At 36.6% G+C, this 12,639-nt stretch overlaps 2 protein-coding genes across 6 annotated transcripts; one reads left to right on the top strand and one right to left on the bottom strand.

The window, feature by feature from the left end:
* Positions 1-127: 127 nt before the first annotated feature.
* LOC148854005 (mitogen-activated protein kinase kinase kinase NPK1-like) lies at positions 128-6,434 on the top strand. 2 transcript variants are annotated; one of them, XR_016112891.1, is made up of 17 exons: positions 128-605; positions 693-734; positions 1,031-1,096; positions 1,234-1,344; positions 1,426-1,506; positions 1,599-1,676; positions 1,774-1,856; positions 3,699-3,780; positions 3,895-3,995; positions 4,378-4,417; positions 4,532-4,591; positions 4,683-4,732; positions 4,818-5,013; positions 5,107-5,347; positions 5,527-5,849; positions 5,939-6,006; positions 6,081-6,434. XR_016112891.1 is itself a non-coding variant. In XM_088984409.1 (17 exons), the coding sequence occupies exons 1-17, from the start codon at positions 309-311 to the stop codon at positions 6,209-6,211; spliced, it is 2,064 nt and encodes a 687-aa protein (XP_088840535.1). In that variant the 5' UTR covers positions 128-308; the 3' UTR covers positions 6,212-6,434. The 2 variants fall into 2 exon arrangements, 1 of the variants encoding a protein (XP_088840535.1); XM_088984409.1 differs by having other exon boundaries at positions 5,107-5,361.
* A 729-nt stretch (positions 6,435-7,163) lies between these two features.
* LOC148854004 (Putative thiol-disulfide oxidoreductase DCC) lies at positions 7,164-12,313 on the bottom strand. Of its 4 annotated transcripts, none has more exons than XR_016112892.1 (9): positions 11,986-12,244; positions 11,751-11,893; positions 11,547-11,654; positions 11,395-11,451; positions 11,232-11,258; positions 10,482-10,547; positions 10,279-10,365; positions 8,962-9,008; positions 7,164-7,696 (listed from the first exon to the last, which is right to left on the bottom strand). XR_016112892.1 is itself a non-coding variant. In XM_088984411.1 (9 exons), the coding sequence occupies exons 1-9, from the start codon at positions 12,119-12,121 to the stop codon at positions 7,658-7,660; spliced, it is 684 nt and encodes a 227-aa protein (XP_088840537.1). In that variant the 5' UTR covers positions 12,122-12,242; the 3' UTR covers positions 7,164-7,657. The 4 variants fall into 4 exon arrangements, 2 of the variants coding, with proteins under 2 accessions (XP_088840537.1, XP_088840538.1); XM_088984411.1 differs by having other exon boundaries at positions 10,279-10,339; positions 11,986-12,242; XR_016112893.1 differs by lacking the exon at positions 11,232-11,258 and having other exon boundaries at positions 11,986-12,242.
* Between the last annotated feature and the right edge of the window lie 326 nt (positions 12,314-12,639).

Below are 12,639 nucleotides of genomic sequence, written 5' to 3'. Positions count from 1 at the left end.
CCTAGATCGGACCGTCGTTATTTTTTCGGGTTGGATTCGGTTCGGGTTAACCTATTATCTTCGCTTCATTTTACCAAGGGCCTGACAGATCAACAACGGGTTAAGAACATTACATTACATTTTTAAATGGGTGGAAAGAGAGGGAAAAAAAGAAGTTACGTTTCTTTGTTGGGGGTTGGGAGTTGGGAGTTGGAACGGATGAACCGAAGAACCAAGCGGCAGAGAAGTGGCGAGTAAAAGAAGTATACGTTTTTAATTAATGAACACCATGCACCGAAACCGTGAGAGTTGAAGAACACTAACAGAAGATGTCGGACATTTTCGGATCAGTTCGTCGCTCTTTCGTTCTCCGACGCAGCACTAGCAACAGCAGTAGTTCCATCAAAGATGAAGGTGGAGAAGGAGGGATTGTTGAAAAGATCGGGTCCTACCTTAGGAAATCAAGGGAGGAGATCATCTCCAAATTGCAGAAGCCTCCAATGCTAGCAATGGAGAATGAGCCTCCGATCCGATGGCGGAAGGGCGAACTAATCGGGTGTGGCGCTTATGGTCGAGTTTACATGGGGATGAATCTGGATTCTGGGGAGCTGCTTGCTGTGAAACAGGTATATTCCTTGAATGCCAGATGCCATCTTCTATCTATTTTTGCCTTCCAACACTGTTTTTCATCTTCTCCGTACTGCTAATTGTAGGTCTCCATTATCAAAAGAAATACTCCAAGGGAGAAAACCCAAGTAAGGAACGGATTCTACTCATCATCTCCGATGTTCCTTTTTCTAGTTTTATTGCTTACTTTGATTAGATAAACTTCTTAGTCTGTTACATATCTTATTTTATTTGCATTATTCTGTTAATCTTCGCTATGTAATCAATAAGGAAGATATTGCCTGTAAATTTCAGAGTTACAACTTACAAGCACATCCAGAGGATTGACCCCACCCCCCACCCCCTCAATAAAATTAAATAAAATGCCTAGTGGAATTAGATGAAACTAATGATAATATTTTTATTCTCGTTGTCCTTGGTGTAGGCTCATATTGTGGAGCTGGAGGAAGAAGTTAAGCTTCTTAAGAACCTCTCCCATCCCAATATAGTTGTAAGTATTCCCTGTTACACTCTCGAATTAGACACTAAGTGCTACCATTATTTCTGATGAAAGTGTCATGGTAAACTATCTTATCCAACATTCCAATTACTCTTTTCATTTTATTGTTCTCCCAATTTTATTTGCAGAGGTATTTAGGAACCGCAAGAGATGAAGAAAGCTTAAATATTTTCTTGGAATTTGTCCCTGGTGGTTCAATTTCCTCATTGCTTGGGAAAATTGGTTCATTTCCGGAGCCTGTAAGTTTTTTTTGTTCTCTGCATTTCACAAAGAATATTCAAGCTCATTTTGGCTTTTGCATATTTTCTTACTTGAAAAAGGTCATAAGGATGTATACGAAGCAGCTGTTGAAGGGGCTGGAATATCTCCATAGGAACGGAATCATACATAGAGACATAAAGGCATGTAAACTTTATCTCTATTATCCTATCCATATCTCCTGGTTATTTTCTCAACCTAATCAAGAAAGGCCATTCAAATTTGCAAATGTTAGGGTGCAAACATCCTTGTTGATAACAAAGGCAGCATCAAGCTTGCCGACTTTGGTGCATCCAAGAAAGTTGTTGAGCTGGTAATATATTGTACTATTATATATACTTTACTTCTAAAGCAATTTTATAATCCATGCTAGAGTATCAAATGCTTAAACAACTAATGGACCATGATAGGCAAATATGTTGAGCACCAAGTCAATGAAGGGCACTCCATATTGGATGGCTCCAGAAGTCATTCTCCAAACAGGGCATACCTTGTAAGAGACAAATTTTGCTTCTGACCTTCTATATGCTACACATGGATATAGTTATTTGTCAACTTTGAATTTCTTAAACACAGAAATGTTTGGATTTTTAGAACAGTTGCATTATTTCAAATACAGTGCTTTTGTTTGATCCATGCTCTCAATGAACAAAAGAACGTAGGCACATATGCTATTTTCACAATACAAATCATCCTGTTATCGAGTCCTAGCTAAAGGTGCATAGAATTATTCGTTAGATGTATAGTATAAGAATCATGTTTAAGCTTCATTACCAGATTATAAATTTCCCTTAACTGATCATTTGGTTTTGTACACATAATCCTGATGATCAATTAAAGTAGAAAGGTTGATCTCTAGGTTGTCATTGCTGAGGGAGAGTTTTACCATATCTTCCTGGTTCCTGTCCATTTTAAACTCTGAGCCTTTTCTGGCATATCAACATGACCAAGAAGGTATATAGTTTTGATAGGCAAGGAATAAATTGTATGTAAATTATATACATATGGAAGGTCCAGACCTCCCATACAAAAAGATACCAAGGTCGAATCAGATATATATATATATATATTGAAAAAGGTAACGTATAATTGTATTAAAGTCAAAAAAAAAAAAAAGTATACAAGGTCCTCTGTAGAAAGAGTTTCTGTACATTACACACATCCATTAAAAGCTCCCAGAAAAATCTATTTTCAAGAAAAATGATGAATAATCATCTCCTCTAAAACAACTAAGATTAGATAACCTACTGCGTCATCCTACCAGGCCCTTTAAGACCTCTTAGTATGCTGTTCAACTGCTGCTATTAGTGATTCTCTAAAAACGCTTGATCATGCCAATGGAGTAATTTGTCTGCCCACACCAACCTTTCACTTCACAAAGGTGGCCTGCTTTTAGGTAAAGTTATAATGAATAGTTGAACAGAATAAGCCTCACTGTTGTGCTTAGTTGAAAGAAAAGACAAGCTGGTCTCTACTGCCTAGTAGGGGATGCATAAAATTTGTCAAGTGTATATCTTGCTTTGCATTTACTGAGCAATTTCCTCTTATACTTATAAGCTAAAGCTAATCACTGTCATGGCTTTGAGCAGTGCACTTATGGACTTTAAGGACATCATTAATCAGTAAAAATCTGACATAGAATTGTAGTATTTTCTTTCATTACCAAATTATGCCACTGGAAACAGCAATGAGGTGATTTGGGTTTGCATTCCATTTTTGTAATCTGCCTCAAAGTGATGTTCTCGCAATAGTATCTTCTATTGCACAATGTTGAGTCAATAAACCATCAGAAAGAGTTAATGGAGAAATTGTGTGGTAGTCTGAAATTTGACATTAAGAAGCCTTTTGACACATTACAAAACAGCACATAATCTTGTTAATTAACACTTACTTCAGTTAATTTGGAGATTATGAATTTACAAATTCTTCACTCAGCATGCTGTTTTTTTCAATAATTTGTTGCAACTTTATGGTATAGTTTTCCTTACATTAGTTATCAGATATCTCACTGTGATCTGTTTTATTAACACTTGTAAATTCAGTGCACGGGTCCTTGGTGTACACGGGGCTCCTGTATTTTCTTCCTGCTCTTTAATACAAATCTATAATTTATCCTTAAAAGATGAATAAAAGTTAACACTTGTTTTCACACTTTGATAAACTGCCTTGTGATTGTTCAGAGAGTTCCCATCCCACAGAATCCTTTTTTTTTTTCATTATTTTTCCTATGAAAATAATGCTTTCTTTCTCCATGTCTTTCTAGTTTATATCCTCACAATCATCTTTTTCTTAATGGATGAGAAAGGGATTATTCCTAAATATACATTTCTTTTAGCTCTGCTGATATATGGAGTGTCGGGTGCACTGTCATAGAAATGGCCACTGGAAAACCTCCCTGGAGTGAACAGTACCAGGAGGTAGGCATAAATATCATACTTAGCTTTCTCAGTTTTCTGCATTTCCTTTGGTGTTAGCATGCTGTGGCAATTTTTACCTTTGTTTTTAAATTAACATATTAGAATTGCTTTCAGGTTGCTGCCCTTTTCCATGTTGGGATGACAAAGTCACATCCACCCATCCCTGAGCATCTCTCTTTGGAGGCAAAGGATTTTCTTTTGAAATGTTTGCAGAAGTACACGATTCATTTTCCCCTTTTCCCCCCTTTTCTCTGCCAAAGCATTTTTTTTCCTGGAGGATTGCTCCTAGTGTAGATCAGCATATATCAACCCTAAGACCAAATATTAAGTTCAAATGTAATATGCACTCGAGCAATTTATTTACTTTCTACCGCTGTCTTCTCTGCTATTGGCTTTGAATACCAACCTATACTTCTAAATTTCAACTCCATTTTGCCAAAGGAAGGACACATATCCAAGCCTACACCATATATGAGTTCGTTTTCTTTTTTCTTTATTCTCATCTTTCTCAGGGAAAAGGTTTCATACTTTATCTGCTGCAGCTTTTGTCTTGTGCTCATTTCCTGGTCACATGGTACTGACTAAATATGTTGACAGGGAACCCGAGTTGAGGCTGTCTGCATCAGACTTGCTGCAGGTGATTCTAAACTTTGGATTTCTTTTTTTTTCCCACCTTGAGTTATAACTGAACTTCACATATTTGCCAAGTTGAGATTTTTATGAATAACTAATTTTTGGTAACTGAATGCAGCATTCCTTCATTAGAGAGGAATACAGGGATTCTCATTCAATATATGTCTCACCTTCTAAGGTTAGTTAATATTTTTTGGTTATTTCCATTGTGTTTGGTTATCCATTCCATCTGTTTCTCTAACTCATACTGATAATCTGACAACCATCAGGAACACTCTCAAGCCTTGATTTTTTCATCAGCAGTAGATTCAAAGAACTTGTAAGCTATTACTATTCACGTAGTTCTTTCTCTCAGTTATTACATTTTGACAATTTTCTTAACCAAAATGGGCATCCTTTTCCAGAACTCCTGGTGTAGTGGCCAAACCTAGGGCAACCTACCAAGGTTTTAGGGCAGGATGCAACATCCAGAACGTGAGATGCCCAACTTCAGAAGCAAATAAAGATGAAAAAATGTGTCAGACCAGTACAGACAATGGTTTCAAGGCAGAAAAAAAGTTGAGAACTGATTCTTCCTTAACGCAAGATTCCTTTTACAAGGTAACGCTTTATGTACCTCTCAGATCTAATGATGGCTTGGAAGGATATGGAGCATTATAGCTAATTCATGGCAGATTTATCTATTTACTTTAGACTTTTTACTCCATGTCTGAGTCCTTCAAGGATTGGAAATGCAAGTCCAAAGAATCTTCTGAGCCAAGAGGACTGAACTTGGAAGACTGTTGTGGATCAGATTATAGTACAGTCAGCAGTTATGAAGCACATGCAAAAAGGGAGGATGGTATCATATTTCCTTTGCAGATGCCTTTACATGGTGATGGTGATGATGATGATGATGACGACGATGAAGTAACAGCATCAAAAATCAGAGCATGTATGGATGATATGGTTGGGAGTTCCTCTATAACTAAGCTCTGACATTTCTTTATCTTTATATGAACGATGAGTTGAACATAGTATTGGACTTTCAATTTGATAACTGAAAATATCAGGAGCTTCTTAATTTATCTGCAACATATAAATAAGAATGATGCATCATCTGTATGATGTCAGGCTTTGGACCTGAAGAAGTTGCAGACACCTCTTTATGAAGAATTCTACAACTTGGAGTCTGGATGTAAGCACATAGTGGCGAATGATAAAGATGATAGAGAAGGTTCTAGGATATCTTCCACACCACTCAGCAAGTTAGCAAGTGGAACACTGTCTTCACTGGCAGATGCTGAGAGAACTGGCAGCCTTGGTAGTTGTGGAACGTGCATCTCAAGCAACAGGAGCAGCACTACTGATCAAGTCTTGAGAGAAATTCCTCCATCTCAGCTTAATGAATGGGAAGGGACTCTTCTGGAATCTCAGCTAGAGCCAAACAGCCCAAGGTTTGTAAAAGATTCATTTTGTATTAACTTGCATTTTCTAGTCTAAATCATTTTGCCTTCTTACTTGAACCGAACATAATCTGTCACAGTGGCAGCTGCTCAGAGAGGCAGAGGAAGTGGAAAGAAGAGTTGGACCAAGAGTTAGAGAGACACCGCGGTCAGTGATGTCAATCTATCTTGAGACTGTTCTTCCACCTTCACGGAATTCATTCCTGTAATTCTATTTTGCAGGGATGATGCGTCAGGTGGGCCTTAGCAGGAAGTCATCTTCCTCAAGAGATAGAGGTTTGAAGCTAGAAGAGACCGATCATGGGATGTATCTCCATCCAAATGAAATTGTACACTGTAATTTCCTCATATAATAAACTCATTTTCCCTCTTTCCCCCTCAAATTGAAGTATTAGAGTATCTGATTCTTCCTACAACCTCTCAGCCATTTTGCTGTGCCTCAACAAGGGCATCACGGGGTTTCATGTACATTGCTGTTTTATTGCATGGCTGTAAATCTGAACTTGATTCTGTATCTGTTTGTACAATTGTATGTGGAGAAATTTTGTTCAAGTGATACTTCTTTGCCCCGTTGCATTAAAACAACAATGTCAAAATTGAGCAACAAATGTTCCATAACTCATGTTAGAACAAGACTGAGACTTGTGGCATGCTATACCATGGCAAGCCTCTAGGATCTTGTGGCTATGTTCCTCTATACCCTTGTTGCAGAACAATTCAGCAACCCCCAGTGGATTGTGAACACATCACTGCTTCAAATAAAATAAAATAAAAACAAGTGATGTGATGTGTTGAATTTATTACAAACTGTGTTTTCATTTCACCTTTCACTGAAGGTAATGCGAGCTCTATTTAGTCGATAGAGTAATTCTTTCTTGGATGGGGCATTTCCCCAGACACTTCTAAAAAAATTTAAGACATTCTTTTAACTACCCCAACTAAAATTAAGTTGAAGTCCAGCAACGAAGATAGTGTCGGAAGGAAAATGGTATTTTCTGAAAATACAGGACAATATTTGAAATCTAATGGAATCAGTTCCAACCTCCAATAGTTGGGAAAAGGTTGTCTGAATTGGAATTTAAATATTGTCCTGTATTTTCAAATATTGGAGAGATGTTCAAGCAGATCTTTCAGAAAGGAGGGGGATATTTGGCATTTAAATAGGGCTTGAAACTTCTTAATTTTCATTCATTTAAAACTGATTGTCATGTTTTCTTGTTGGGATTGTTGTTCGGTAGTAGTTGACATCTGTTTAGACTTCAGGTATACAATTAGCAAGAGTATGAAGAACATGGTCTTCTCATATGAACACATAAAGACAAGTCATTAATTTGCTCTTATTGTTCAAGAAACAAAGCCTTGTCACAAGCACATATTTTGATTATCAAATTGCTTAAAATAAAATCACCAGATATCATAAAGTACAAACAAGAAAATCACCATTAATTTCCAATTTTTATTTGAGTAGAATAGATTATTAACTTAAGAATATCAATTTTGAAATTCAAACTGATGAGCACCTCCTTTGACTTTTTTTTATCCGATATTGAGATGTTCATGGAGAATACCCAAGGTGCTCTGCATTTTCTTTGGAATTGATCTTTGTATCACTGTGCAATACTCACAGATCTTGAATTCTGCCCAACCCTAGTTTTATATCCAACAAATGAAATGACAAGTGGGCAATTTGTATATATCTACTTAATTAGTCAACTATTTGAAGATGTTCTACGAGAGCCATATCTATCCAGAACATGTCATACTCAAGCATCTCTGTGCATGACATTCGAAATGGGAGATTACATTTTACAGGTCTTGCTGTCATTGCATGTTACACCCTACATGTGAAATCAAAAACAACCATGTTAGCCCTATATTTTTTCATAATGTTAATATTAGGGCACCAATCAAATGGTTTATCTTGTCAAGAGAGGCTGCATAAGATATCATGCTTTGAATTGCTCATTACAGAAATAGTTCACAAGAAATGACACAGATAAGCAAGGAAAAGGATCTTCAGGGATGAGTTAAAGATTACTATGGCTTTATACATGAATTTTGTGATCATGAATCTAGTATTTATTACATGAATTTTGTGATCATGGCTTTATACTTGAAACTTCCAGGTAGTGGTAAGTTTCAATACCAAGTTTATCAGTTAGAACACCAACACTCTGGAACTATAGTTATCCTACAGTCCATTTAAGGGTCCAGGACAAGAGTCTATTGGAAGTCATAGGATCCCAAACCTCCAGTGTCAACTAGGAGTTCATTACTTGAGCCATGCTGAGAGACTGTTCTCCTTCCCCAATTGAGAGCTGACAAAAACAAGTTATGCAGTTGGACCCTTTTGCTTGTCATGCCAACTGTCAGTATGACTTAGAAATTTGGACATTGTACAAGTGATTGTTAAGCTGATCCTAGGCAAATGTGAAATGACCTTTTCATTACATTGTCTCCAGGAAAGCTCCCATACGTTAACTCTTATGCTCATTCTCCATTATGCCAGGTTACTGTTAGCATGGTAGAGTATGTGCTCATAACCTACCATGTGAGCAGTGTCTTAAACAATTATTTCTATGTATTTAACTTGGTATAAGGAAAATTTCTCAACTGGTCTTATGCTTTATTTGGAATAGCTGCTCCAATCACTATGGTAATAAAATAGACTCCAAAGTTTGGTCTAATTTATAGTATTCTTGTTGCTGAGTCCAAAGACCCAATGTTTCTATAGCGCAGGTTATCTGGTTTACTAATGTGGATTAGTTGGCATGTTCTTTAACATGTTTTACATCAATGAATCTAAAATATGTATCAGCATTCAATTGTTTCCTTTCTAGTCCTGACTTATGCATATCTCTAGAGACTTGTATTTTGTAATAAATAAATAACTTGATATTCTTCACCTGGTATCTTTGTTACGTATCCATATTACAAAATAGTGCATCAACAAAATAGTGACTGTAAGTTGTTCGATTTCTACCTTTTGTGTAGTGATATACCTAAAATATGATGCTTGGTTAAACGCAGAAATGCAATTCAAGCACATTTATACACAAAATCTTCGGTCATTATATAATCATCTAGCCTAAATATTGCATACCTTGTTTTCCTTTCGTGCCTTCAAAATTTCTTCTAAAGCAGGCCGGCCTACAAACCAAGATGCTCATTGACATGAGAATCCATATAGGTTAGAGAAAGTGGTAAGTAATTGCAACATACATTGACTTTGAAAATCAAAATGGACGAGAAAAAGATTTACCACATGCTAGTGAACATATATCCTCATATATGGTTTGTAGATGTAGTATAGAAGGTGCATGGTTGGCTTAAGAATAATCAGGATCCTTTTCATTATATACCTTAATAAAAAGTAAATATACTACAATTTACAAGGGAAATTATCTGAATGCAGAAAAATAAAAATTTAGACGTAAAAACATCATCGGTAGAAATATGATGCAATAATATGTTTCTTGCATGCATTTTTACTTATAAATGGCATCTTTTTATTTGGTTAAATCAGCTATGACAATTAGACCTTGCTAAATGGCATCTTTTTATTTGGTTAAAGGCCAAATTCTACAGATCAAATTGCATAATAGAATGCTTGAGAGTTGGTTTTTCGGTTTCATCATTTTCACTTATATACTGCTATTTCATTAAGAAAAAGGAAAAAAAGTGATATTCTGATTTATAAACATACAAGATTCCAGGTTATAGGGAAATCTTCTACATTGGACCTCTCTTTTTTTTTGAAGAAGAAGAAGAAGAAAAGGAACTTTCATTTCAAAAGAAAAGGGGAAGGATGCAAATACACTGAACCCCAGGCCTTATACAGAATTTATTCTTCAGTTTGATAGCCGCTGCAGGAGCCTCTCTGGCCTCCTGGGTGCCACTGGTATTGGGGGTTTAATTCTCAAATATGATGATGATGATGATGATGATGATGATGATGATGATATGCTATGGGCTTTTAGTGGGCCAATGGAGAGGCTGATGCATCTGATGCTGAAGTTAGAGCTCTGTTAGTGGGCCCAAGGGTCTCTAAGTCCTTCCTAAAACATCGTTTCTGTTAAAGGAGACTCTAGAAATGCTATTGGGTGGGCGAATATTGCTGAGAATGGTTCCTTGGAGGTTTGCACATTTTCTTAATTAAATTAGAGAGATATCTGCGTCTTTGAATTGTGTTTTTCAGATGGACTCCAAGGGAACTGAATTATATGGATGATGATTTAGCTAAATCAGGTGTGAGAAGGAACTCTTTTGTATAGTGGAAATACTCTGCCTATATAAAACACTTGGCTGGTTCCAGGATTTGTTTCTTTGTCCTGATAGTAATGTAAGACTTGACATTTATGCAAAGATATGTGAAATTACAACTTAAGCATTTTTCTCTAGAATGAAACACTGGACTCACCTGTAATTTGTAGACGATATTTTGCCCAAATTCCATAAATTGCATTTGCTAGGGTTGCAATCTGTGCATGATTGCTTTTTTTATTAACTATACAATACAAACAAGAACTATAACAATTTCCAGTTAAGACGAGTTACACATGGAGAAGAAAATACTGGAAGCATATTATTATTTGTTATGTTATCAGAAATGAAAGGACTTACAGGCTTGTATTTTGTGATTGCATAAACCCATCCAAGGCCAATTTCTTCATACAACCTTCTGAAAGCCTACAATACTTCTGATTAGGATAGAATCTTTATGCAATTTAGAAGGCAAGACAAAGTTGGAAGCCTATCATCAACCAAATGCAGACTGATCAACTTGAATTCAGATTATATTTTATATTTTGTCAATGAGATTGTGCACAAAAAACTGCAGTTATCTTTTGCACATCCATTTGGTGAAGCTGAGGATTACCCGATGCAGGAGTTAGACCATGTCACTCATAAGGCAATAATGATTGAATACTTCATTTCATTTTTTTCTTTATTTTACATTTTCTATTCCTTGATTTATCTTTTAATTTTAGCATTTGTCTGCCTTTAGAAGTCCTTAATTTGACACCTTAAAGAAGATTTAGGAACATGTGATGAATATAATACTAGACATGCTTTGAAATTCATGGTCAGAGTAAAATCTTTGTTTATCTTGCTCCTGATTCATATAGGGCTTAATTTTGTTTTCTGATCAGACTCCTTGTACAGTCTTAAGGGTATTTGGAACGAACAAAAATTCAAGGTTTTAAATAGAGCTTAAAAAAGGCCATTACCCAATGTTGGCTCCAGCTATTTGGGGTCTTGGGAGGTGTGGACTGGATACGGATATAAGAGTCTAAGACTAACCTTAGCATGTTTTAAATAGAAGTCGCATCTTCTAATTGGATATGGTACATTGTAGTATAACAGGAGTACCTTAATTAAGAGAAGGAATGCACGGTACTTGGGTGGAAACGCGACAAGATTAAAAAAGAAAAACAGACGAGAATTAGCAATAGCATTACACAGGACCTAGATTAGTAAGAAAGGTAAAAGTCATAGAAACAACTAAAATTACTAAGTTTTAAGAGAGCCATACTTCAACATCTGTAACCACAGTTCCATCTGCCATGATTGCATGGATTCTCCCCATCACCTATAAATAAAATATAAAAAAGATGGTCATGTTAGCAAAATATTTGAGTAATTTCACTTCCCTGAACTTATGTCAAGAATGTCTTCACAGCATACAGTTTCGTAGTTGAGGCCTTGGTTCTCTTCCGGAGAGTAATCATCTGAACTTATGTCCACAAACTTGATAGCACCATACAGTTTATTCCTCTCTCTAAGCATGTTGACCTGTAAATACAGAAAATTCAATCATTTCATGAAAAGTTACTAAAATAAATCCAACCATCAATATTAAAAAAAATAAATCAAAGATGCAGAACAGACCTCGCGCATGCAAAGCGGGCAATCTCCATCATAAAGCATTTTAATCTTCCAATTTTGAGATGACTGATTATCATCCTCTGTCGCAGAAGCCTTTGGTTCCGTTGCAACCTCTCGTATTGCATGAACCCGGTACTTGACAGCTCCTATGGCGTTGTGAAAACCGATGAATTGAGAGGAATGTGTGGATGGATTTCCATACAAAAATAATAGAACAGAGAAAGTGAGAACAAATTACCAATTTGTTTTTGGGAAGATGGAATTCTACGAAAGGAGGGAGCAACAGATGCAGGGTTGATTCTGAGTTGACGAGGAAGTGAAAGAAGAGCGGTTCTCCTTTCCCTTCCAACGAAAGTAGCAGCTCTCAATGCCATCACTTACGGCTTCTGTGCTCGCAGTTGAACCCAACGAAGTTAGTTGATCACAAAATATTTATTTATTTATTGTGCATAAGAAAAGCTTAAAGCTTCAGCATAGGCGTGGCTGGACCACCTTCACCCATTGTGTGTAGGCTTTGTGCACCAAATTTATGGCCTTCTCTTGACGGATTTGCAAGTCGGGTCGTTCTGTAAATTAGTCCAAACGACGTAGGATCATCATGAGTTATTGACGTGGCATGATAGCTGTGGATAAAAGAACTCCACGTGTTCTTCTCATCAACCTCTATTAAAAGAGTCCAGATATGTGGTTTTTTTATGATATACTATAAATTGGGAGACCGGATCTGCTCCTCGCACCAATATCTCTAGGCACATCCCATCATGCATTGGGAACATCTCTCATATAAGCGTCAGCATTCATGGGAGATGTTCTCAATGCATGGCAAGATGTGCTTCTAATGCCGGTGTGAGGAGCAGATCCCAGGTCATAAATTGCTTGATCTAGCAGACTC

The sequence above is a fragment of the Nelumbo lutea genome, chromosome 4 (genome assembly GCF_056320005.1).
Source record: "Nelumbo lutea isolate HS-2025 chromosome 4, American lotus-T2T, whole genome shotgun sequence".
In the NCBI taxonomy this organism is placed as follows: Eukaryota; Viridiplantae; Streptophyta; class Magnoliopsida; order Proteales; family Nelumbonaceae; genus Nelumbo; species Nelumbo lutea.
Note: the sequence above shows the minus strand (reverse complement) of the source record. Positions and strands in the feature narration are given on the sequence as shown.

Excerpts from the sequence above, each read along its gene's own strand:
- LOC148854005 (XM_088984409.1), top strand. The coding sequence starts at position 309 with ATGTCGGACATTTTCGGATCAGTTCGTCGCTCTTTCGTTCTCCGACGC. Across the intron at positions 1,507-1,598 it reads TCATACATAGAGACATAAAG|GGTGCAAACATCCTTGTTGA; the intron begins GCATGTAAACTT and ends TGCAAATGTTAG. Across the intron at positions 1,677-1,773 it reads CCAAGAAAGTTGTTGAGCTG|GCAAATATGTTGAGCACCAA; the intron begins GTAATATATTGT and ends GGACCATGATAG.
- LOC148854004 (XM_088984411.1), bottom strand. The coding sequence starts at position 12,121 with ATGGCATTGAGAGCTGCTACTTTCGTTGGAAGGGAAAGGAGAACCGCT. Across the intron at positions 11,655-11,750 it reads GCCCGCTTTGCATGCGCGAG|GTCAACATGCTTAGAGAGAG; the intron begins GTCTGTTCTGCA and ends CTGTATTTACAG. Across the intron at positions 7,697-8,961 it reads AGGCACGAAAGGAAAACAAG|GGTGTAACATGCAATGACAG; the intron begins GTATGCAATATT and ends TTTCACATGTAG.